At 37.7% G+C, this 23,645-nt stretch overlaps 3 protein-coding genes across 3 annotated transcripts; 1 reads left to right on the forward strand and 2 right to left on the reverse strand.

Annotated features, from left to right (window-relative positions):
* Nucleotides 1–86: 86 nt before the first annotated feature.
* On the reverse strand, nt 87–11,448 carry top3a (DNA topoisomerase III alpha). Its single transcript, XM_048192331.1, has 19 exons — nt 10,719–11,448; nt 10,553–10,612; nt 10,395–10,468; nt 10,213–10,288; nt 10,024–10,132; nt 9,488–9,631; nt 9,224–9,394; nt 8,345–8,448; nt 8,118–8,192; nt 7,309–7,391; nt 6,860–7,067; nt 6,593–6,778; nt 6,376–6,505; nt 6,175–6,288; nt 4,313–4,478; nt 4,026–4,172; nt 3,783–3,905; nt 2,042–2,772; nt 87–381 (listed from the first exon to the last, which is right to left on the reverse strand). The coding sequence occupies exons 1-19, from the start codon at nt 10,887–10,889 to the stop codon at nt 227–229; spliced, it is 3,027 nt and encodes a 1,008-aa protein (XP_048048288.1). The 5' UTR covers nt 10,890–11,448; the 3' UTR covers nt 87–226.
* A 19-nt stretch (nt 11,449–11,467) lies between these two features.
* Nucleotides 11,468–16,200, forward strand: smcr8a (Smith-Magenis syndrome chromosome region, candidate 8a). The gene is made up of 2 exons (XM_048192345.1): nt 11,468–13,959; nt 14,080–16,200. Exons 1-2 carry the CDS (start codon nt 11,834–11,836, stop codon nt 14,525–14,527), a joined length of 2,574 nt encoding a protein of 857 aa, XP_048048302.1. The 5' UTR covers nt 11,468–11,833; the 3' UTR covers nt 14,528–16,200.
* Nucleotides 16,201–16,455: 255 nt separating this feature from the next.
* shmt1 (serine hydroxymethyltransferase 1 (soluble)) lies at nt 16,456–23,230 on the reverse strand. The gene is made up of 12 exons (XM_048192350.1): nt 23,039–23,230; nt 22,014–22,112; nt 21,564–21,709; nt 21,317–21,432; nt 21,045–21,205; nt 19,530–19,611; nt 18,996–19,208; nt 18,476–18,592; nt 17,546–17,668; nt 17,305–17,421; nt 17,045–17,155; nt 16,456–16,959 (listed from the first exon to the last, which is right to left on the reverse strand). Exons 1-12 carry the CDS (start codon nt 23,213–23,215, stop codon nt 16,787–16,789), a joined length of 1,635 nt encoding a protein of 544 aa, XP_048048307.1. The 5' UTR covers nt 23,216–23,230; the 3' UTR covers nt 16,456–16,786.
* Between the last annotated feature and the right edge of the window lie 415 nt (nt 23,231–23,645).

Below are 23,645 nucleotides of genomic sequence, written 5' to 3' on the forward strand. Positions count from 1 at the left end.
GCCTTTATACATGAAAATATATAGCTGACTTTGGTCATGCAATATGTAAACGTTTCATTCATTAAAAATATATGACTATGCACATGTTTTACTTTAAAATAATTTTATTTTACACAGTACAATTTATTATGTATACATAAAAAAAACATTAATTATACATAAGACAACATTAATTTCATTTACATGTGTATTTTGTATTTTACAAAAACTGCAGGAAATATTGTTCTCACTGGCCCTGAGGACAGGTGACCCGGGTATGACCCGGCTCATGACATATCCCACAGGTTCTCGGCCTTTTGGCAGTGGGAGGCTTGATTGAGGCAGTGCTGGCCTTTTTGTTCCCAGGATGTTTACCACCATTTCCCCCAGAAAAACCTGTGGCTGGAAAAGTGAGAGGAAAGGTAAATTAATTATTAACAACAAAGACAATATTGAAGAAATTCAGTATTTACATATGTAGCACAATCCAAAACAAAGCCAACTTGAGAGAGATAGAAACCAAGTGAATGACAAAATGTCTCAAATAATGTGTCACCTGATTAGGAGTTTACTGGGATGTTTAAGTAAAATAGTGTTCAAAAGTGTAGGGTTGGTAAAACTGCTTAATTAAAAATATTTTGATTACAAAATATTATCACAATTAAAAACAACTGTTTTCTTTATTAATCTATTTTAAAATGTAATTTATGTCTGTGATGTCAAAGCTGAATTTTCAGCATCATTACTCCAGTCTTCAGTGTCACAAGATCCTTCTGAAATCATAATAATATGATGATTTGCTGCTCAAGAAACATTTATTATTACTATTACAAACGTTGAAAACTGCTATGCTGCTTAAAGGGTTAGTTCACAAAAATAAAAATTCTGTCAGTAATTATTCACCCTCATGTCGTTCCACACCCGTAAGACAAATTAAGATATTTTTGTTGAAATCCGATGGCTCTGTGAGGCCTTCATAGGGAGCAATGACATTTCCTCTCTCAAGATCCATTAATGTACTAAAAACATATTTAAATCAGTTCATGTGAGTACAGTGGTTCAATATTAATATTATAAAGGGACGAGAATATTTTTGGTGCGCCAAAAACAAAACAAAATAATGACTTATTTAGTGATTGCCAATTTCAAAACACTGCTTCAGGAAGCATCGGAGCATAAATTAATCAGCGTGTCGAATAAGCGGTTCGGAGCGCCAAAGTCACATGATTTCAGCAGTTTGGCGGTTTGACACGCGATCTGAATCATGATTCAATATATTATGGAGGCCTCACTGACCCATCAGATTTCATCAAAAATATCTTAATTTGTGTTCTGAAGATTAACGAAGGTCTTACGGGTGTGGAACGGCAGCATAACCTGATTTTGCTGAGTTCAACATGTTCCTGGGTCAACATTTTTGTTGATCCTGGAACAACATTCAAATCAACCAGATTTGAGGGACAAGTTTACAGATTATGTCAAGTTTAGGTTTAAAATCATGAATTGGTGCTTCTACATCAATGTTATTAATCTATCATTTCCCTCTGATTTTTGGGATAACTTATGGGTAGGGTTAGGTTTAGGGGTAGGAAGGGTTAAGACTAAATTTTCAGACTGGAATGTTGTTCCAGGATCAACAAAATATGTTGACCCAGGAACCCATCTAACTCAGCAATATCAGGATGTGCGGAACAGCATGAGGGTGAGTAATAAATGACATTATTTTCATTTTGGGTGAACTAACCCTTTAACATTATTATATCCATTTTTTTTTTTTTTGTTTGTTTTTTTTTAGTATTTTTTGATGAATATAAAGTTCAAAAGAACAACATTTATTTGAAAAAGAAATTTGTTATTGTTACTTCTGATCCATTTAATGTGTCTTTGCTGAATAAAAATATTAATTTCCTTTATAAAAAAAGAAAAAAGGAAATTAATACTGACCCCAAACTTTCAAATGGCAGTCTATGTAAGCATGATCCTGTTCAAGATATTCCAATTATATTTTGCCTATGCATATACAGTATTTTCAGTTCAAAAGCATGATGGACTGCCGTTATACCTGGAGCCACATTTTCGTTTGCCCACTGGAAGAACCCACACTGCTGATCACGTGGTTTCCCACAGGTGTGGAACATTCGGCCCTTGTTTGGCCCATCTTTCATGACAGTCCTGGTAACTGCAGGCTCATTACAGTTACACATGGTTTCACCTTCATCACCTCCAGATCCTCTGTTGTTTTGCCTCTGTTGAGGCATGTTCCCAAAGCTATTTGAAGGCCTGGGAGGTTGAAAATTCTGACTTAGGGGTCCTCTGTTTCCTCCAGGTGCTCCCTGCTCAGTCGGCTGGTCAGCCCACAGGAAGAATTTACAATCCCCTGTGTTACACTTGTAAAACTGACGGCCTTGGTTGGGACCCTCTTTGCGTACAGTGAGAAGAAGGGCATCCTGACCACAGTTACACACGATGGCACCGCCCTGGGCTGAAGCTGGTGGTTGTGCTGCCCGAGGAGGTGGCAGACTGGCAGGGGGGCGGTTGCTATCGGCTCGGGGTCTGGGTGCTGGAGGTCCCATGTTCTCCATCCTGGATGGAGGTGCTGAGCTGGTTCTAGGTACATGATGCTGATTTGACCCAGAGCTGTTATTAATCCGAGAGGCAGAATCTGCTTCTCCTCCTCTGAGATATTTTAAGTTCAAGACCTCTCTGAGAGTCTCATCACATCCTCCAATGCAGCCAACAAATTCAAGGGGCATCATAGGTGGCAAACTTCCTCTCTTGAATTTAAACTTCAGCCTGTCAAAGATTTTAGGAATAAAACCAGAGTCAGTATTAAAAAAATGAACCTATTAACTTTCTTAATAGGTGGTACTGGTCTTACTGTCTATGGTTTATTAACACAAATTTACACACACACAAACAGTAACACTTTAAAATAAGGTTCAGTTTGTTATAATTAGTTAATGCCATATGAATCATGAACTAACAAGTAACAACAATTTTTTCTGCATTTATTAATGTAGGACGGTTAATGTTAATTTATAAATATATTGTTTGTTGTTAATTCATGTCTGTTCACAGTACTTAATATTGTTTAAAAATGTTAATATACACAACTTGATGAGTTTTAAATGTATTAATATAAATGCTGTAAAAATATTACTCAATATTTCATATTAGCTATCACATGAAATAAAGTTAACATATAAATCCTTATTGTAAAGATGTTTTTTAACCAAAAATACACTACTGTTCAAAACTTGGCGTCAGTACGACATTTTTAATGTTCTAAAATAAGTCTCTTCCAAGGCTACATTTATTTGAGCAAAAATACAGTAAAAACTGTAATATTGTGAAATATTATTACAATTTAAATGAACTGTTTTCTTTATTAATCTATTTTAAAATGTAATTTATTCCTGTAATCAAAGCTGGATTTTCATCATTACAGTCTTCAGTGTCACATGATCCTTCAGAAATCATTCTAATATGATTATTTTGTGGTCAAGAAACATTTTTTCTTATTATTATCAATGTTGAAAACAGTTTTGCTGCTTAATATTTTTGTGGAAACCGTGACTCATTTTGTTCAGGATTCTTTGATGAATAGAAAGATCAGAAGAACAGCGTTTATTTGAAATAGATTTCTTAACTGTCACTTTTAATCAATTTAATGTGACCTTGCTTATTAAAAGTATTCATTTCTTTTAAAAATAATTCTTACTGACCCCAAAGTTTTGAAGGAAGCGTAAGTGCTTTGCAATACTAAAATGATTACAAAGCAACATAAGTACCACAATCCTTACATATGGACCGGATGTGGACGGCACGTCGAACAGATGCTCTCATCTCTGCTGACCTCCAGAACTGTGTCTGGAAACCACACGGCTGCTTTACAGGCTGGATATCCCATACATGAAAGAAGCATCCTGCACAGAGTGAGATAAAAAAGGATGATCAGAAGAGGAGTAAACAAACAATAATCCATTTCCATTCCAGATTCAACCTGAAAACCCAAACTGCTAATTTAAACCATGGTGTTGTCTCACCCTGTGCTGTCTTTCTTCTTCTTCAGCACCATGTCACGGTTACACTGAGGACACTTTCGCACAGGTAATGGTATCTCCATCTCTCCTTGCTCCTGTTCGGTAATCTCCTGAGCCGGGCCCAGATAATTGGACAAGGCTTCATCCAATCTGCCCACAATATGACAACAATTAAACTTAATTCAAATTTGTATGTAAAAATGTAATTGCCAGCTGCACAGAGTATAGAGGTAGAGCTTTATATCTTCTTTACCTTTGCAGTGTAACCGAAATTGAAATAAGTGACTCACTTCTTTGCCTTCCTCACGGATTCAATAAAAACAGCTTTGTATTTTGCCACATGATATCTGAGGACAGAAGCCTTGTCCTTCCGGCCCTCTGACACAAGTTTAAGATCCGCCTCCAGCTCCGCTCTCAGGTCTGGTTTAGACATCTCATACCCCATAGAGTTATACCCTGAAACAATGCGACACTCAATTTCACACAAATCAGAGATTAAAGTACCTCTATTATGCTATTTTAAAGGTTCCTAATTTTGTTTTGGGTGACTCCTACAATAGGTTTGCATGCATTCAAGATAAAAAAAAAAAAAACAGTTAAATTTTCTCATAATATTAGTGTTGTCAAAAGTACCATCTTCAGTACCAAGTCAGTACTAAAATTTTAAAAATGTGACACTTTGAGCCTCGTTGAGCAGATTCATAAACACCTCTGATTGGCAATTGCGTTCACGCGCTCATCAGATGTCTGTGATTGGCTACAATGATCAATGCTTCAAAAACTTGTTGTAAATAGACATCAGTGATGCTCTTGCAAATTCAAAAACCTCTGTGTTCTTTCAAACGCTCCCTCTAAACCACTCCTTTCCGAGAGAGACTACTCTGCTCTGATTGGTCAGATGGCCCAGGCTGTTGTGATTGGTCTACAGCTTACAGTGCGTGTCAGAAACGAAACACCCATTACCATGTCATCTGAATTTCAGCTCTGCAGGCTTCCTCAGTACTTGTAAACACAGTGATGCAAACGTAACAATGGCGTTAGTTTTAAAGTATCGATTTGAATCCGAGACTTCATCATTTGGAAGTGCATTGCTTTTGCAGCACAGAAAATAGCATCTTCTCGACATGTCGACAACACGAACCAAACTCTTTCAGGCCTCGGCTACAACAACAGTGTTTGAGGGCCGGTCAAAATAGTCGTTTTTCATGGGCAGCCAATGAAGATCATAGGCTGGCATTATGCAAATTTGTTAAAAACATTTGAGCAGGAAGTGTTTCTAACTCGTTTCAAGTTGTTCAGAATCGGTTCTTTCTTTGGGAAGACAATAACTCTATTTGTCGTAAACTTTGAAACTTTGCAGACCTTTTACATTCACAAACAGCTATATTACACACAATATGAAAGGTAATATCTGAAAAAGCATAATAGGGGCACTAGTGTTGTCACAATACCAACATTTTGACTTCGATACAATACCCAACTTAACGATACTATGGCAAAAACCAAAAACAGCAGGAAAAGTAAATAAATAACATATGACAGAACTTCTTTCTTCACCAGTGTGCAGGCTGATAATTCTGGATTTGAGCTTCATTGCCATGAAGTTAGAGTTAGATTTAATATAATTTTTAATGTTTATTATTTTCATGCTCAATAAAATTGTAAATTATTTGCTCTTATGTTTTTTTATACATTTAGGTGTTTTTGACAGTAAGATTATTGTAAAAATTATATTACTGTAAGTAATTAAAGCAATGTTACGCAATATCGCGTTCATTATCGAAGGCGATTCATCTGCGATATGAACGCGATATTGTGTAGCTTGTCAGTGATCTACGGTTCTGTCTATTAAATGCCGCTCCATTTGAAAGCAGGTGATGGCAATTTAACGGTAATCAGGGAACCGGCTTTACTGACGAAATGCGCGTGACAATCGCATGCGATATATCGCCCAGCCCTAGCCCCCTGCTGTCGCACTTAAGGAAATATAGCTGACACTCAAAGTACCGGTACTAATAAAATGAAGAACCGGACCGTTTTTAAAAGCAGGGTATCGCGATACCTTTCTAGTACCGGTATATCGTGCAACACTAAGGGGACATTAAACCATTCTTTACAGATTTCAAGACTACTAATATATTTATATTGTTACCTTCAACAAGACCCATGCCGAGCTCTCCAGGAAGGAATCTCTGGTCAGCCGTCAGCCCCACGTACATACGACTCTTTATGGTCTCAATGTGTTCAGCATGTGTTGCATCAGTACCTGCGACAACAACTCAAGCTGAGTGTCACATAACTCTATTATTTAAAAATATTTAAGGTACAAAACTTGACAGATAAGTTTCAGTACCAATGCCATGCTTCTCCATGAGCGATATCAAATCGGCCTCTGTCAGAAGCTGTGGTGGACTGGTCTGTCCTTCCACCATCTCAATCGCTGTGGGCTGGAACGTGGTGTCAGGTCTATATAAAGGAATTACCTGTGCAAAAACAGAGAGGCATAACACCTGTTGGTATAACTCAATATGGTCAGTTGTAAAATGTGTTATGCTTCGAGTAGTAATCACCTTATTGTACCACTTGTCATAAGGGTACACTTCCAGATAATTGCGCGCGATGATCGTCAATCCACTAGCAGAGAATCTCTCTTCAGCTATTTCAATTTCAACCGTCACCTCTTGACCCTGAGCATCTTTGGAGCAACAGGCCAGGAAGTGACGTACAATGAATTCATATAGCCGCTTTTCATTTCCCTTTAAAAAAAAAGAAAAGATAATTAATCATGTAAATCGATAGATAATTGCAGCTCTGGTCCTAACAGAGAGGTTGCTCACCTGTAAACTGTTGGTGTATTTGGTGGGGTGAATGGGGGGATGGGCCTGATCTGATTTGTTTCCATTTCGAGGTGTGGGCCCACCGCTTTCCAAAATGCGCTGAGCAAAATTTCCCCATTCATTATCTTGTGTCTGTTGCTCAACCAGCAGGGTAAGGTTCAGGTTCTGTGGAAACATGTTGGTCTCTGTGCGAGGATAACTGATAAACCTGGAAGGAAACAAACAGGCTGATTTGTGAAGGGTCACAACAGACATGCTATACACCAGTGTTTCTCAGCTCCAATCCTCAGGACCCACCTACCAGAACGTTTTAGGTGTCTCACTAATTAAAACACCTGATTCAACTCATCAGCTTTGTAGTGTGTTGAATAGGGAAACATCAAAAACCTTCTGGAAGGTGGGAAACACTGCTGTAAGCAATATAATATATGAAATAAGCAATAACATACCCTTGAGTGTACAGCTTTTCTGCCGTTTTCATGGTTTCTTTGGCACTTATCCTCAATTTTCTTGAAGCCAGTTTTTCAAGTTCCTGATCAAAAAAAGTAGACATTAATATACGTTACATTTTTTTCTCCATGATTCAGTTAATTGCACTTAACTCATGCAATAGCACTAATCATTTGTGGGTCATTCTGGGCACAAGTCACTCAAGAAATTGCACTTTTAAAACAACTTTAGTAGCTAATGACAATTGCGTACATAGTTGTAAAACTATCAAATTTGTTAATATTAATCAACTTGTTTGCTGTACAACAAAATGTACACTACTGTTCAAAAGCTTAGGGTTAGTAAGGTTTTTTTAAAGAAAATTAATACTTAGATTCAGCAAGTAAGCAATAAATTGATAAAAAGGTGATAGTAAAATGTAATGCTTTCAAAATAAATGCTATTTTGAACTTGCGATTCATTAAAGTATCCTGAAAAAATGCATTGGTTTCCAAACCGTTTACAACATTGATAATATTTTTTTTTATCTTAAAATCATCATATTAGAATGATTTTTGAAGGATCATGTGACACTGAAGACTGTAGTAATGATGCTGAAAATTCAGCTTTGCATCACAGGAATAAATTATATTTTAAAATAGAAATCAGTTATTTTAAATTGTAATAATAATACTTTTTTTTTTACTGTATTTTTGTTATCTGTAAACTTATGAATGGTCATGTGTGGGTGTGATGTTTGGGTGTCCACATACATATTTCCAGTCTGAAATTTTATTTTGAAAATCTGTCAAGAGACTAAATTACTCACCACAGTGTCAAGGGGTAAAGGTCGCCATTTGCTTTTTGGTTTACTTGTTACAGATATCACTTTCGCCGTGGGATCCTAAAGAATTAAAAGGATTAAAGCCAAGCACAGAAAACTAACGATGACAGAATAATGACCTCATAACATTCTTTTAAAACTGATGAAGAAACAATTAAAAAGCAATGTTGTTTTTAAAAATACTTTTTATCAAGGTAAGCAGAAGCACAGACCTCCATGCACATCTGATACAGCACAAGGCATGCTGTGTGGTTGAAAAGACGATGTCTCTTCCAGTTGAATTCTACCGATTCCTCTTCATTAGGCTCATGGACAACTATTAAACAGAAATTTATAGTAAGCGTATGTGACAAAGCAGTTGTCGCATTTTGTTCATCAATATTAAAGGGTTAGTTCACCCAAAAATGAAAATTCTGTCATTTATTACTCACCCTCATGCCATTCTACACCCGTAAGAGCTTCGTTAATCTTCGGAACACAAATTAAGATATTTTAATTGAAATCTGATGGCTCCATGAGGCCTCCATAGGGAGCAAAAAAACAAAAATAACGACTTATTTAGTGATGGCCGATTTCAAAACACTGCTTCAGTAAGCTTCGGAGCATTATGAATCAGTGTATCGAATCAGCTGTTCAGAGCGCCAAAGTCACATGATTTCAGCCGTTGGCAGTTTGACACGTGATCTGAATCATGATTCGACACGCTGATTCATTTGTGCTCCGATGCTTCATGAAGCAGTGTTTTGAAATCGGCCATCACTAAATAAGTCGTTATTTTGGTTTTTTTGGCGCACCAAAAATATTCTCGTCGCTTTATAATATTAATATTGAACCACTGTACTCACATGAACTGATTTAAATATGTTTTTAGTACCTTTATGGATCTTGAGAGAGGAAGTGTCATTGCTGACTATGGAGGCCTCACTGAGCTATCGGATTTCAACTAAAATATCTTAATTTGTGTTCTGAAGATTAACGAAGGTCTTACGGGTGTGGAACAACATGACGGTGAATAATAAATGACAGAATTTTCATTTTTGGGTGAACTAACCCTTTAAATGTGAAGTTTAAATTTAAAAAAATCAGAGTACCTTTGATTTTAAAGAAAGTTTCAGGGACGAAGGCTTGAATTGCTTTAAACCGCTCGACGACAAAGCCAAGGGTTGGGAACTGACAACTACCATAACTGATGAGCTGATCGGAGAGAGATTCTGGGAATATCTTCTGCAAGCGTAATGTCTGGAACCTGGTAAACGATGCCCCTGAAGGAACATAATATATATAAGTTAAATACAATACATTGTCTATAAGAAAGTAGTTTGTGATCATGTTCTCTGATATTTTAAAATGCCTACCGATGCGGAGATCAAGCTCCTGTCTCACATCCACAGCATCACTGATGTTGATATTCGGCTCAGTGAGGGTCTCACAGGCTCTTCTTATGGAGTTTGGGGTGATCTCAGAGAACCGTGCACGGAAGACCTGAATGTTTGGCTTCACTAAAGATATCACAGGAGGTTAAAGTCACTGTGAGATCAGTAGTTCATTAGTTCAATAGTTCATTCTTACTTTTAATATAATACAGCAGTATTTATTATGCTTTATCCATGATTCTGTGTACAACACTATTTTTTTTATTTCATGTGCCCTCGTAATCTTTAATCAATAATCTCTTCTCTGATGACGTGTTTACCGGCACGAGGGCGGGACGACCTGTCACTCACATGACATCACAGCAACAGCAAATGACGACCATGTGATGAGTCCCGCCGTACAATTTTTCTTTTTCGGATATGCATCACAATAGGGAAGAAAAGTCTATCGCAACATCTGCTTCATGCCGACTTTAAATAGAAATATACAGCACCAGTACATGATATACTAAACTTACCTGCTTTGCAGACATCAATGATCTCAAAGCCGATATTCTCTCCTTCTCGGTCACAATCAGTCCAAATGACCAGAGCTTGACACTGCCTTACTTCTCTCTCCAAAGTCCTCTGGATAATGTAAATATATTGTATTTGCAACAAGCTCATATTCTAAAAATAAACCTAACTGAATGAATGGAAATTAGTACCTTGATCGGTATAAAGTTTTCAGGGCAATACTTTTCCACCTCAGCATCAAACAACAGGACTGGATTACAACTATGCCTGTGAATCAAACCACATGATAAAGTTTATATAAACTATAGTTAGTTATTAGGTTAGTTATTATCCATATGTGTGTGTGTGTGTGTGTTACCAACATATATATTACCATTTCTGAAAAGGAGCTTTGAATTCAAGACCCAAGAGATGCCCTGATACTGATGTCATGCTTACAGTTACATTCTGTAAAGAAATAAACACCATGCTCAGCACATAAAGACTACATGCACAGTTTTTTCAGTGGTTAACCAAAACAAAAGTACTTACTTGGCCAAAGAGGTTGTATTCATACTCATATATTTTGTTGTAGACAGAGTAGCCTTCTCTCTGTCAAGAAAACATTCATTAACAATGACGATCATCCCAATAAATAACAGAAACGACTCTTTTGATAACCATAAGGTCTGACATTATAGATCAAAATAACACTCACTCTTCTCGACCTCCCATTTGACATGATCTCTGCTATGCCCTTAGCTGCGTCGTTTTTCTCAGCAACACAAAGCACTTTCTTAATCTGAGTGCGTCTAATCATGTTTACAGATATTTGCCTATAAAACTGACTATGGACTGTCACTCTTAGTGACCTATGCAAAACGTTCATAACTGTGATCTAGCGGCGCATGATCACAAAACATTAACAGCAGCTTGCTAACTAGCGTAAAACCATGACAGTTATAAGCTAACTGAGATAAAACATATCAGTGTCCAACTGAAAGTTTTGAAAATATATCCGCGAAAGTATAATGTGTGAACAAAGCAGATGAATCAACTCTGTAAAAACTTCCAATTCCGGCGCCTGACGAGAATTGTCGTAAAAATACCGTAAAGCAATGTGTTAGAATGCCGTATGGCTGTGTTGTGTATTATTTCCCCCAAAGAAATGTCATAAACTAAATACAAAAAAATAATAAGTGTAACGTTAACTCCCAAAGATATAAGAACGTGTCTTGACATACGACACGAATAATGTAATTTCTCCACTCGAAAACCCGTCATAACAAATGCCATGTCTGTGTGTCAAAACCTAGTTACCGTTACTACCTAGGCAGGATATTCGAGCACCGTCCGCTGGCTGCGAACCTCCAAAGTGCTGTCTAGCTAGGGCACTCACTAGGTTTCGAAACACAGCCGCGCGCTCATCAGCACAGTCACGTGGGAAGGCTACGATCGTTTAAATATGGCTGCTTTCAGAGGATGTCAGTGTAGTGAGCGGCTGGAGCACACTGTAACAGCGGTGTTTTCGCCTAGATATACTACATAGATGGCCGATTATAAATAGGTTTATATAAGCAGACCGATGTGTCAGATTTATGGCAGGTGACGTGAAAGGTCTGTCAGGCTGGAGAGCATCGTCTTCAAGCTCATGCATAGCAGATCGTGATCTGGCTCAGTGGACTATAACACAGAGAGAGAGAGAGAGAGAGGATCCTCAGTGCACAACATGATTTCAAAATGATGTCTTCGTGAAATAGTATGCTTTCATCGATGCAGATACTGAGCATGGAAGGATATTTCTGCTGATGTCTCTCGATATACTCCGAGAACATGATTGGCTCACCAGATGTGGTGGCTTTTACCAAAGAAGATGACTTTGGGGACTCGTTCTTGGATCCATTGTCACTTCCAGAGGAGTTTTCTGTGCCTTTGTTTACTCATACTGCCAATGCAAATCCATGGACGAAGACATCCTATGCGAAATTCTCGAAAGATTTCATACTCATCTCTGAGTTTTCGGAGCAGGTTGGTCCACAGCCTTTGCTCACCATTCCCAATGATCCCAAAGTGTGCGGGACATTTGACCTTAACTACTTCTCGCTGCGCATCATGTCTGTGGACTACCAGGCATCTTTTGTCGGACATCCTCCTGGCAGTAACTATCCAAAGCTCAATTTTGTGGAGGACTCAAAAGTCGTCTTAGGTGATTCCAAGGAAGGGGCTTTTGCCTACGTCCATCATCTGACGCTGTACGACTTGGAGGCTCGTGGATTCGTACGGCCCTTTTGCATGGCCTACATTTCCGCAGACGAAAGGAAGATCATGCAGCAGTTCCAAGAACTGTCATCCGAGTTTTCCAAGGCATCAGAAATTCTCAAATCAGGAAACAGGAAAGCTTTTGCAAATGAACTGGAAAAGAAACTGAAAGACTTGGAGTACACCAGATCAGTGCTGCACAAAGAGGAGGAGCAGCAGAAAATGAACAATGGCTGTTATTCCACACAAGCTATTGAGAAGGCGAATGAACTAGCAAATATGGAGAAGTCTATCTATGAACACAAAGATCTACTGAGGCAAATCACATCTTATCCTTCCAGAAAAAAGAGAGGTATGGATTTTGTACAATGCGAGGCTGACACAAGTGTATCAGATGATACACAAAATAGTAATAATTCCAAAACTGCAGATAAGACTGTGGAATCTGAAAGCGATAGCAGAAAGTCCTCTTACACGCCTCAGCTCATCAAGGCCAAATCTGCGAAGTGCTTTGATAAACGCTTGAAAACATTAGAAGAGCTCTGCGATACCAGCTATTTCCACCAAACTCTAGAGCAGCTAAATGTAATCGAGAAGTCATTCCGAGGAGATCTGTGCTCTATTTATACCAGCCAGATTGACAAGGCTCTTCTGAGCAAACAGAGAGTTACTAGTTTTCTCTTTGAATCCGAATGTGACTGGGAGGACGAAGGAACCTCAAAGAACTTCAATATCACTTCCAACAACCCAACGATCCCCATTCTGAACTTATCTGGTGAGCCGCTGAGTCTTGACTCCTACACCACCTGCATAGATGTAGATCACATTAAGCCAGGCGTGGAGTCTGTGGAAGGGCCTCCTGAATCCAGTACATCTGACATCACGCAGGAAACCTCAGAGGCCGCCGACACGGAGACCAAAGGGAGTTTAAGTAGTGACAAGAGCATCGAGGCTTTTGGAGGTGTTAGTCCTTCCAGTCTACATTACTTTGATGGCCTTGAAAGAAAGTGCAAGGTATCCGTTGCATCCTCATTTGAAAATACGTCCCATTCTATTGCAGTCCCACGTTGGTCATCCGATGGGAATCTAGTCCCAATGGATGCAGCTTGCTGTATTGGACAGGATGGTTTTGTTTTTGAGGAACCTTTACCTGAGCTCGCCGAGGAGTGTTGTGGCGACACTGTTGTGAACCAAGAACCTCTTTCTCTTTTTCAAGGAGATCCTGCCTTACAGGTAAACTACATTCTCGAAGAGTCAGCCCTCGCAGAGAGCCCCAACACCATGGGACTGGCTTTTTCCGATCTAAACACTTGTGTTCTCTCAGAGGATGTGGCAAAAATTAATATCGAAGATGCCTCTGATAGTACAAGCTTCATGAGCGCCTCCACCAGTTCTGACCGAGCGGTGTCTCCATTCACTTATGGCACTGCGTTGACGCTAAAGCAGAAGAAGAAAGCTGGTCACAGCGCTCTTCGATTCATCAGGCAATATCCATTTGCTCAGCAAGCCATTTTCTGCCTTCTGAGTGGCCGAACGCTTGTTATTTTGGGGGTGGATGAGGGCACGGTGAGGAAGCTGGTCAACGCCCTGTTCGTTTTTGTGCCCAATCTTGGCAAGTATGGTGAAACCATCCAACCGTGGCTTACGACACCATTTCAGCTGACAGACTTGCAGAGATGGAAACTTATTGGATTGCAGAGGTATGTTGAGAAAATGTGATCAATAACTCGGTATCATTGTTGGTCAATACTTAATGCTTTAAATCAGTGACCAAAAGTGCAAAGTGATTGATTATTATTTTGACTTCTTCTTTTCTCCAGAGCTGCCTCCCCGACTGGATCCAGCATCCTCCACTCTTTGAATCGATACAGCCGTTACATTGGCATTTTGGATTGTGACAACAAGACCCTCCGGTGTCCACCGTACAGAGGAACACTAATAAGCCATTTGGCGGACCACAGGACTCAGATCAAACGTGGCAGCACCTACTTCCTCCATGTTCAGGGTATGTTGACTCAGCTTACAGCTAAGGCCTTCCTTTACACATTCTGCCATCACATTCACCTTCCCATGGACATCAACGACCAGGGCTCGGTAACATCGCGCAGGACTAATTTCTTGTTGCAGCTCGGCTACACTGTGGAGGAGAGTAAAATCGTCCAGTACCTGAGTGAGCTCATCAAGCAGCATTACATTCAGGGCTCCTCCAAGTGGGTCAACCAGTCTTTTTGTTTTAATTACACCACCAGCTATTTGTACAAAATCTGAATGTGTCCAGTCCACTATCTGTTCATCATTAACCAACCCCGGTTAAAATCAGGAGACCAAACGTATTGAATGTAATCACTTTTTTTTTTTTTTGTTAATATCCTCATGGCATTCCAGGAAGCAGCTGGTTGAACGTCTGGTGTTCTAGATTGTGGTCTGTTTGTTTAGTGTAAAGGTTGCATATTTAAATCTATTGCCAAACCGTTTTCCTTAAAATTGAGAAAATAGGTTCCTCATATGGTCCTAAGACCTTACAGAAGCTCTGTAATAATAAAATTAAGACTCAGCAAGATTTCACCATCGTTCAAGCACATGTTTTAAAGAGGGCTCTTTTAAATGTGTTGTTACAGGCTTGTTTTCATTAACAGCTATAGCTACACAGGAACAACAGCAGGAGAGTCTCTAATCACTATTTAATTAATCTGGTCCCGGTAGCCTGTTTAATAATTAATGCTTTTTTGCCTTCATAAGCAATGCAACTGTTGCTGCATGAAAATCACAAGCATAATTTCAATGGAACTAACTTGCGTGGCATCAGAAGGGTATTTTACAATACACGTTCTTTAAGTATGCTGCTGTTTACCATTGACCAACAGCCTTATAAACTGCATTATATGCATTTTAATTAGCAGAAAAATTTGGATCAGTCAGTTATTAGCTTTTTGATTCTTGCATTCTAAGCTTGAGATTTATTAATGCACTAATTGATTATTAATATTGGAAAAACATTCAAATTAGCTCCTTCTGCCCTCTCTAGTGGACAAAATCTGAGGGGATTTTTTTTTTTTTATATATATATATATAATATAAGGATGAACAAAGGTTACAGACATTGTTAAACAAACAAAAATTGAGCCAACTGCCCTTTGTGTTTTAACGTAATTGTGTGATAAGGTGTATGAATGTACTGCATGTAAAATGTCACATCGTGGAGAACTGTTACACAATCTTCTGCATGTTTGAAGAACACACAAATGTAACAATGGCAAAATATGGGGGCATTTATAGACATCGTATCTCATGTGTTGTACTATTCAGCTTTTCTAGATATATTTAAAATGGATATAAATTGTCGTCCAAGTTGTGTGCAAGCAACGTCAGCATGAGTAACTGTGTGGATGAAGTGGCACTTCATTCTAATGGCTGTTGCAGTGTTGTGAAATGAACGATAGTGGTGGTTGTTGCCAAAACTACATTGTCTGTAATTGTTATTCCCACTACTGCATGATTGCAGTTGTAGTCCAGAATTACAGACCACCGCCAATTCATCACAAGTGTGTCTTAATATTAAGTTGTTTGGCTACCCAGTAATTATTGGCCTTTGTAACAATTTGTCAGAGACTGATTTTTCAGCATTTAATTGCAGTCTGTTGAATGTAAATTGAGAATAAGCCATACCATTATACACACATTATCTTCTAAGAAGGTTTTCTTTTTTCTGGTTTTGAACAAACCTTGTTTGCTGTATCTGTCTAAATCATTCTGTTTTGCTACTGTTCATAAATCTATTTGAAGACAGTATTGTGAGCTTGTCTGGGGTGAGGTGTAATCTTCATGCTAAAATATTAATGGATGTTAAGTCGAGTAAATTTTGAGGGTCATCTGTGTGCTTTAAGTTGCTGCCCACTGTGAAATTACTCTGCCTTCAATTTCATTAAATTATTTCTGATTTAGCCATGTGCATCACATCCTTATTAAATGCCTTTTTTTTTTTTTATATATATATATATATATATATATATATATATATATACCCTGTAACAGTTTGTATTCAGCAAAAACATACTTTCCTTTATTATGTAGTTAAAGGCACATGATTTGTCTCATTCTCAATTTGTAATGACTTACACATGTAAACTTATTAGGGCAAACAGTAACAGTGAAAAGTAAATTTTATACTCAATTATCAAGACAGAGGTCCAGTCAGGTTCACATTTACAATAGGCTTTATTTGCTTTGCATGCACAAATCTATTGTGCCAGTTGGATATTTTCTGTTTCAGTGGTACAGAACTTTTCATACATTACCCAGGTTAATTCACTATGAGTTTAACCACAGAAACAAGAAAAACACAAGCAAGAGTACAGAATCCAATGTGTGTTATCTAAAGACAAATGGATCATTTGAATTATTAATTTAAAAGGGAAATCATGACACTGAAGTGCATGATGATCGTGTTGAACCTCTAAAGCGCTATATTCAAGCCTCTGTGCCCGTCAAATCAAAAATCTTTATTTCAGTCATTAATTCAGACAGTAATTATAACTCTGGCAACCCAGGCATTGGGAACTTTCCAGAAAAGTCTTCGACTTCCTTTCGGATTTTGTTTATTTTCAGTTGGTACTTCTCATTTTGGGCCAGTTCCTCTTTAAACTCCTTCAGAGTTGCTTTAGGATTCATGTTTCTTTGTATCTCCAATGTCAACTCAATGCCTAAGGGCAGATACACAATCAGTATCTGAGGTAGGTTATAACTTTGTATGATATTCTTTAATATTATTGCTTAAAACAAACTCACCCTGGTGAATGAACTCGGCAACCTTACTGAAATCGTCCTCCAATAGTCCTCGAGATGTAAGAGCGGGAGATCCTAAACGAAGGCCGCTGGGGCGCAAGGCACTTTTATCACCTTCATAATGGAGTTTGGGAGAGGGATCAGTGGAAAAACTGGTTATTCTTGTAGTAAAACATACAAAAAGATGTCGGACAAGATCAAATATATTGTAAAAGAATGGGTCAATTACGCAAGTATTGTTAATGGAGAATTTATAAAGGCACCTGGGCAGGTGTTCTTGTTGCAGGCAATGGCACAAGCCTCCAGCACTTTCTCTGCCCTTCCTCCATCAGTACCATTTGAACGTAAATCAACCAAGATGAGATGATTATCAGAGCCACCTAAATTTATAAACGAAAGAACAAGTGAACACAGTTGACCTTCTGTATCCAACTTCTATCACCCTCAGCTAACAGTTTCATCTACCTATAATTTATAAATTCTAAATCCTTAAGAGGAACTCACCTGTAACAACTTTGTAGCCCTTTTCCATTAGGGTGGTTGCTAAAGCCTTACAATTTGCCAGAACTTGCAATTGATAGGTCTTGAACTCTGGAGTCAGAGCCTGCTTCAAAGCAACAGCAACCCCTGCACATCACAAAGAAACAAATAAATAAAAAAAATCTGAAAGCAGAATAAGAATGTCAATTATAATTGATTATAATAAAAAAGATATTATTAATAAACATCAAATTAATAAATATTTACTGTTTAATTTGACCAAAGCACATATTTGGTACAAAAAAAAAAAAAAACTTAGATTAAGTATGCCAATTTTCAGGAATATTAATAAGTGTTGTAAAATTTAATTAGTAATTATTTTAAGGAATAACAATAAACATTAAATAATGATATAGTTAATAAATATTAATGCATATTTACGGTTTAATTTAAATAAGACAAGTTTACTGTATTTTAATACATTTATGTATTAAGCATGAACATAGTTTGTACATAGTATAAATTTAATTAGCTTAATTTGGAATTGAAGTCAAGTAATAACTCTCAGGTTGAATCCAGAGCATAATATAGCACTACACTGGTCATTGTAAGATTACAGTGTTCCTACAAGCTCTCCGGGCGAGCACTGACATGACTGTTGATTGGGATGATACAGGGAGGCCAACAAATGAATGGTGCTTTTTGTCAAGTGGTGTTATTATGGCGTTTACAGAGAATGTAATGTTTATATATATAGATAAACACTTGTGCACTCTAGCATCAGATGACTGTATAGTGTTTTCAGCATCTGATTGGATGGTTACTGAACTAAATTAAACAGCAAGCTTAATCAAATGTCAATTAATAGATCTTCCATTAATCATAAACATCCCTAGTGTAAATGCAAACTTATCTAACCTTTATATTAACGACTTGGAGGACATCAGCTCTTACCTGCAATGGCATGGTTGTGAGGGCCACCCTGCAGTCCAGGAAACACGGCCTGGTTAATCAGACTCTCCAGGTTATACAGGGTCTCTCTGCCTGTCTTTGCATCAACACTACGAACTCCTGAAATTCAAGAGTGTATCATGACCAGTGTTGGGGTGAACGCATTACAAGTAACGCAAGTTATGTAACCAGATTACTATTTTCAGCAAAATATCGGAGTTACTTTAAAGCAAGTAACGCAAGTTCTCTCATTTAGTGACTTTTTTTAGTATTACTCAAAATGAATAAAAACAGTAAAATGCAAACCTGTAGTAATAAAATATGATAATGCATATACTTTATGTATTTAATCTCACTTTATTAACCGTACAGGTGTGAATTTGCATTTCCTTCAGCCTGAGGCCAATTCTTTTCACTTCAATATAAGTAATATTGTAATGCATTACTTTTAATAGTAACTTTCCCCAACACTGACGATGACAGCCTAGATTTAGTGTGACAGGTCAGTTCACAATGAACTCACCCTTCCTAAAGAAAATGACTCCTGCCCTGCAGCCCCTCAGGGTCTTATGGGTCGTGGTGGAAACAACATCACAGTATTCAAACGGAGATGGAACGACTCCTGCTGCCACCAGACCACTGATGTGAGCCATGTCTGCCAGAAGATACGCTCCATTCTCATCTGCGATCTTCCTCAGCCGACTGTAGTCCAGGTTACGGGAATAGCAGCTGGTTCCTTAACAACGATACACAGAAACGTTAAAAGTGATGTTTGTCATTTCTTTCAATGTTAAAATACATTGTCCCAACCAGCAACACTGGCTCAACCAATGATGTGAATCTGGGTGGACCGTTTGTCCGACTAATAGCAGAAAAAAGGAATGCTATTATTTTTTGCATTATATATTGTTGTTGTTTTCCATTTTGTTTAGTTTAACAAAGAGATTTAAAAAAAAAAAAAAAAAAAAAAGGGTTTTCAAGTAATGTTAAAAAATTTTTTTTACTTTACATCCTGTAGTTCAAAAAGTCCTCAGATTTCATAAGAAACTACGCTGACCTGCAATGATTAGTCTTGGGTGGAAGAGGCGAGCGTTTTCCTCAAGTCTGTCATAATCAATATATCCAGTTTCTGGATTTACCTGGAAAACAATGGTAACACTTTAACTAAAGGGACCTTATTGTAATGTTAGTTAAAGCTTTAAAGGGATGGTTCACCCAAAAATTAAAATGAAAATTATTCACCCTCAAGCCATCTTCTTTCAGGCAAACACAATCAGAGATATATTTAAAAAAAAATCCTTAGTCCTCAAAGGTTTATAATGGTAGTGAATGGCTGCTCAGATTTTGATGATAATGCATTTTTTAAAATGCATCCATCCATAAAAAATAAAAAATCCATATGACTCCAGAGGGTTAATAAAGACCTTCTGAAGCAAATCGATGCTTTTGCGCAAGACAAATATCCTTACTTAAAACTTTATGTAGTAAAATAACAAGCTTCCGGCGCGACAGCCATACACATTCGACGCATGTCCAAAAAACGCTAACTTCCGTGACATAGTACACAATGCTATGACGTTCTACACAATGTTCTACACTAGGCCTGCGTCTCAATGTGCATACTATCCATCCTAAATAGTATGTGACACTAGTAATATTCAACACTATTTAAGGTGGATAGGGTGGATAGTATGCACATTGGGATGCAGGGTGTAACATGTAGTATGTCGTATCATTGGGTACTATGTCACGGACGTTATCGCTTTTTGGACATTCATCGAATGTCTCGCCGGAAGCTTGTTATTTTACTACATAAAGTTTTAAATAAGGATATTTGTCTTACGCAAATGCATCGATTCACTTATAAACCATTATAAACCTTGGAGGACTAACAATATTTGTGTTTGTCTGAAGAAGATAGTTATATACACCTAGGATGGCTTGAGGGTGAGTAAATCATGGGATTATTTTCATTTTTGGGTGAACGATCCCTTTAACTAATACTAACTATCAATGAGTAATACAGTAATAGTGTTTATTAATCTTTGTATTTTATAAAAATACAACTTCATTGTTAGTTCATTTCAATTAAACAATATCAACAGATACAACTTTTGATTTTAATAATGTATCAGTAAATGTTGAAATTAAAGGTGCTCTAAGCGATGTCACACATTTTTAGGCCAAAACATTTGTTGTCACATACAGCAAACATCTCCTCACTATGCGCTAGCTGCCTGTCCCCTGAACACACTGTAAAAAAAAAAAAAAAAAAAAACGCGGTCTCTGTAGTCGCCACAAGCTCCGAAAACTGCAATAAAAACAAACTGGTGCAGCCTGGACCACTTAACATAATAAACATGCTCCAGCCAATAACCGACAAGAATGATTTTAAATGCATGACTGTTTCAGGAAGCAGAGAGGGGAGGGGGAGGAGGAGGAGGGAGGGTCTAGCTAGCCTCTGTTTTGTTTGACAACACTTCGAACGTCAACAGGAAGTTACTCCACCCAGGATCACTTAGAGCACCTTTAACTAAAGAGTTTAGCACAACGCAAATTCTAATCAGGTTACCTTATAAGGCATAGACTCAAAGAAAATGGACGTGGCTGAGATTTTCTTCTTGTCAGTCATGAAGCCGTGGGTGAGATGGCCACCATCGGGAAGATCAAGGCCCATGATCCGCCCATGAGGTTCCACTATGGCTGTGTATACAGCAAAGTTCGCAGGTGACCCTGAGGAAAAAAAGAAACTTTATTTTGATCAATGTGCGCCTGAGTTAATGTTTCATATGTTACATCATCTCTTATAGCAAGAACAGTCCAGTGACACAGAAACAAGCCTACCAGAGTATGGCTGAACATTCACGCCCCATTTATCCGGGTCGAGGCCGTACACCTTGAGAGCTCTCGCCTGACACAAACGCTCCAGTTCATCAACATGCTCCGTGCCTCCATAATATCTTACAACATTAAACAAAATTTGACATTTAACACAAGCCCGTTTTTCAATATGAAAGTGTAAATTATATAATACTTATGTTATTGCTACAACAACATAACAGTACGTAAAATGTCAGTGCACAATAGTCACCTCTGACCAGGATAACCCTCAGAGTATTTGTTGTTCATGCAGGAACCAAGAGCCTCCAAAACAGCTCGACTAGTGAAGTTCTCAGAGGCAATGAGCTCTAATCCATACGTCTGCCGCCGCTTCTCCTTCTTTATTATGTCAAATACCTAGTGCAAACAAATATATTAACACTATAAACAGATAAGCAATGACACAAGCTGTTTTGATTGAGTTGAGCAAAGCTGGGCCAAAGCTGTCTGTCACATGGCAGATCTATAGTCTAGGAGACTCAATTTCACAATATCACTCATGGTTCACTGCATGCTTTCAAAATAATATAGATTTGAGTATGGTTGTATATATAGTAGTCAACATTTGAAGTAGATCAAAACCTTCTTCTTAGGACAACTTTGATTATTTTATTTTTTTTATTCACTCCAAATGTTGACTACTATATAATTACTCACTTACCTCAGGATCATTTGTGCTCAGAGGTTCCAGCATCATCTTGTTATGAGATTCCCATGTTTTATTATTATGGCCGTTGAGCTGAGCCATAGTTGATGATCTCTAGAGGAAAATATGTTATCATTTAAAGTGAGAAGACTCCCATATGCAAAACATACGGTTGCATCATTAGTAATACAAGCATTAATGCACTTGAGTTTGAGTTCTTAAACTTTAAAGCCGAGTATTTTTGGTTCAAATGCACAGTATGTTTATTGTTCTATAACTACTTAGTCTTGATTAGACAGGTATTAGGGAATCTGCAGTGTAGTGCACACAGCTGAAGAGTTGTTATTAACTAAAACTATTAAAAATAGTTGTCATTAACTGAAATAAAGAAGAAACAAGACAATATTTTACTTTTTTTTTTAAAAACCTAAAGTACTAAAATTACTCAAAGTGAAATAAGTTAGATAGGAATATTTAAAAGACAAAAACTGGATGAAAACAGAAAATATAACAATAAAAGTTAATTGAGAACATGAATAAATACCATAATGGTACTAAAATAACACTGCTCAGCTGTCGATCAAATGATGCAACTGCAGCTGCCAGTGCAGAGCACGCTTCTGATAGGTTACGAAACACAACTTTGAGTAGGTTTTCCCATGTCTTGTTACTAACTTTAGAGGTAAAATAAAATTAGGTTCACAGTAGAGCGGCACATAAACCGGAACTACTGCCTTTAGGGTTACATTTTTCCCGCGAAATACATCCTGTAACTAATACATATCAAGCGAGCAACGTTAACTAATAAAAACGGAGACGATGTGATTCTTTGACATACAAATGTTATATAGCAATATGTGCACGCGCTCTTTATGCACCTATCTGCACAAGTGTAACAGACTGGCATTCATCGGCCAAGAATGTGGAGCACATGCACAGTCACAAGGTTTTGATTTGATCCACTAAATCACAACTCTGCTTTATGTTACCTAAGCTTTAAATTTAGCTGTGACATGCAATGGAAATGTTCTTCCACTTACCTTAACAAACGTGATGAACGGTGCGTCCCAAATAACTTTCAATGTCAGTTTTCTTTCTTTAAGGTTTCCTCGTGCCAAAGTCCGCGAAATTTGGAGACCAATGAGCACGCTGCGGGGCGTGGCTAGTCGATGACCTCCTGCCCCGCCTACTAATGACTGGCGTGATACAGCCTGCATTTTTCTTCTTTTAACTTACATTTTAATATCTTAGACTTCATAAATGCTATTGTAATGCTTGAGGAAACTCTGTGAGAGAACAAATGTAGGGGTTGTGTCCAATATGATAATACCAATAATATGTGTAATAAAATATATTTTTGAAGCACCTTTGCAGTGTTTATAATGCACTCTGAAATGAAATATAGAAATATAATATATATACTTATATACACTTATAACGACTTCAAAATGTCAATATAAATACATCAAGTACAAAACTACACCTTTTAAAACAGTTTAAAACAGTTCCTCAGAAGGGTTCAAGAATACTATTAAAGGATTAGTTCACTTTCAAATTAAAATTTCCTGATAATTTATTCACCCCATGTCATTCAAGATGTTCATGCCCTTCTCTCTTCAGTGCAAAAGAAATGAAGGTTTTTGATGA

This window comes from Megalobrama amblycephala, linkage group LG1, assembly GCF_018812025.1.
Source record: "Megalobrama amblycephala isolate DHTTF-2021 linkage group LG1, ASM1881202v1, whole genome shotgun sequence".
Lineage (NCBI taxonomy): Eukaryota > Metazoa > Chordata > Actinopteri > Cypriniformes > Xenocyprididae > Megalobrama > Megalobrama amblycephala.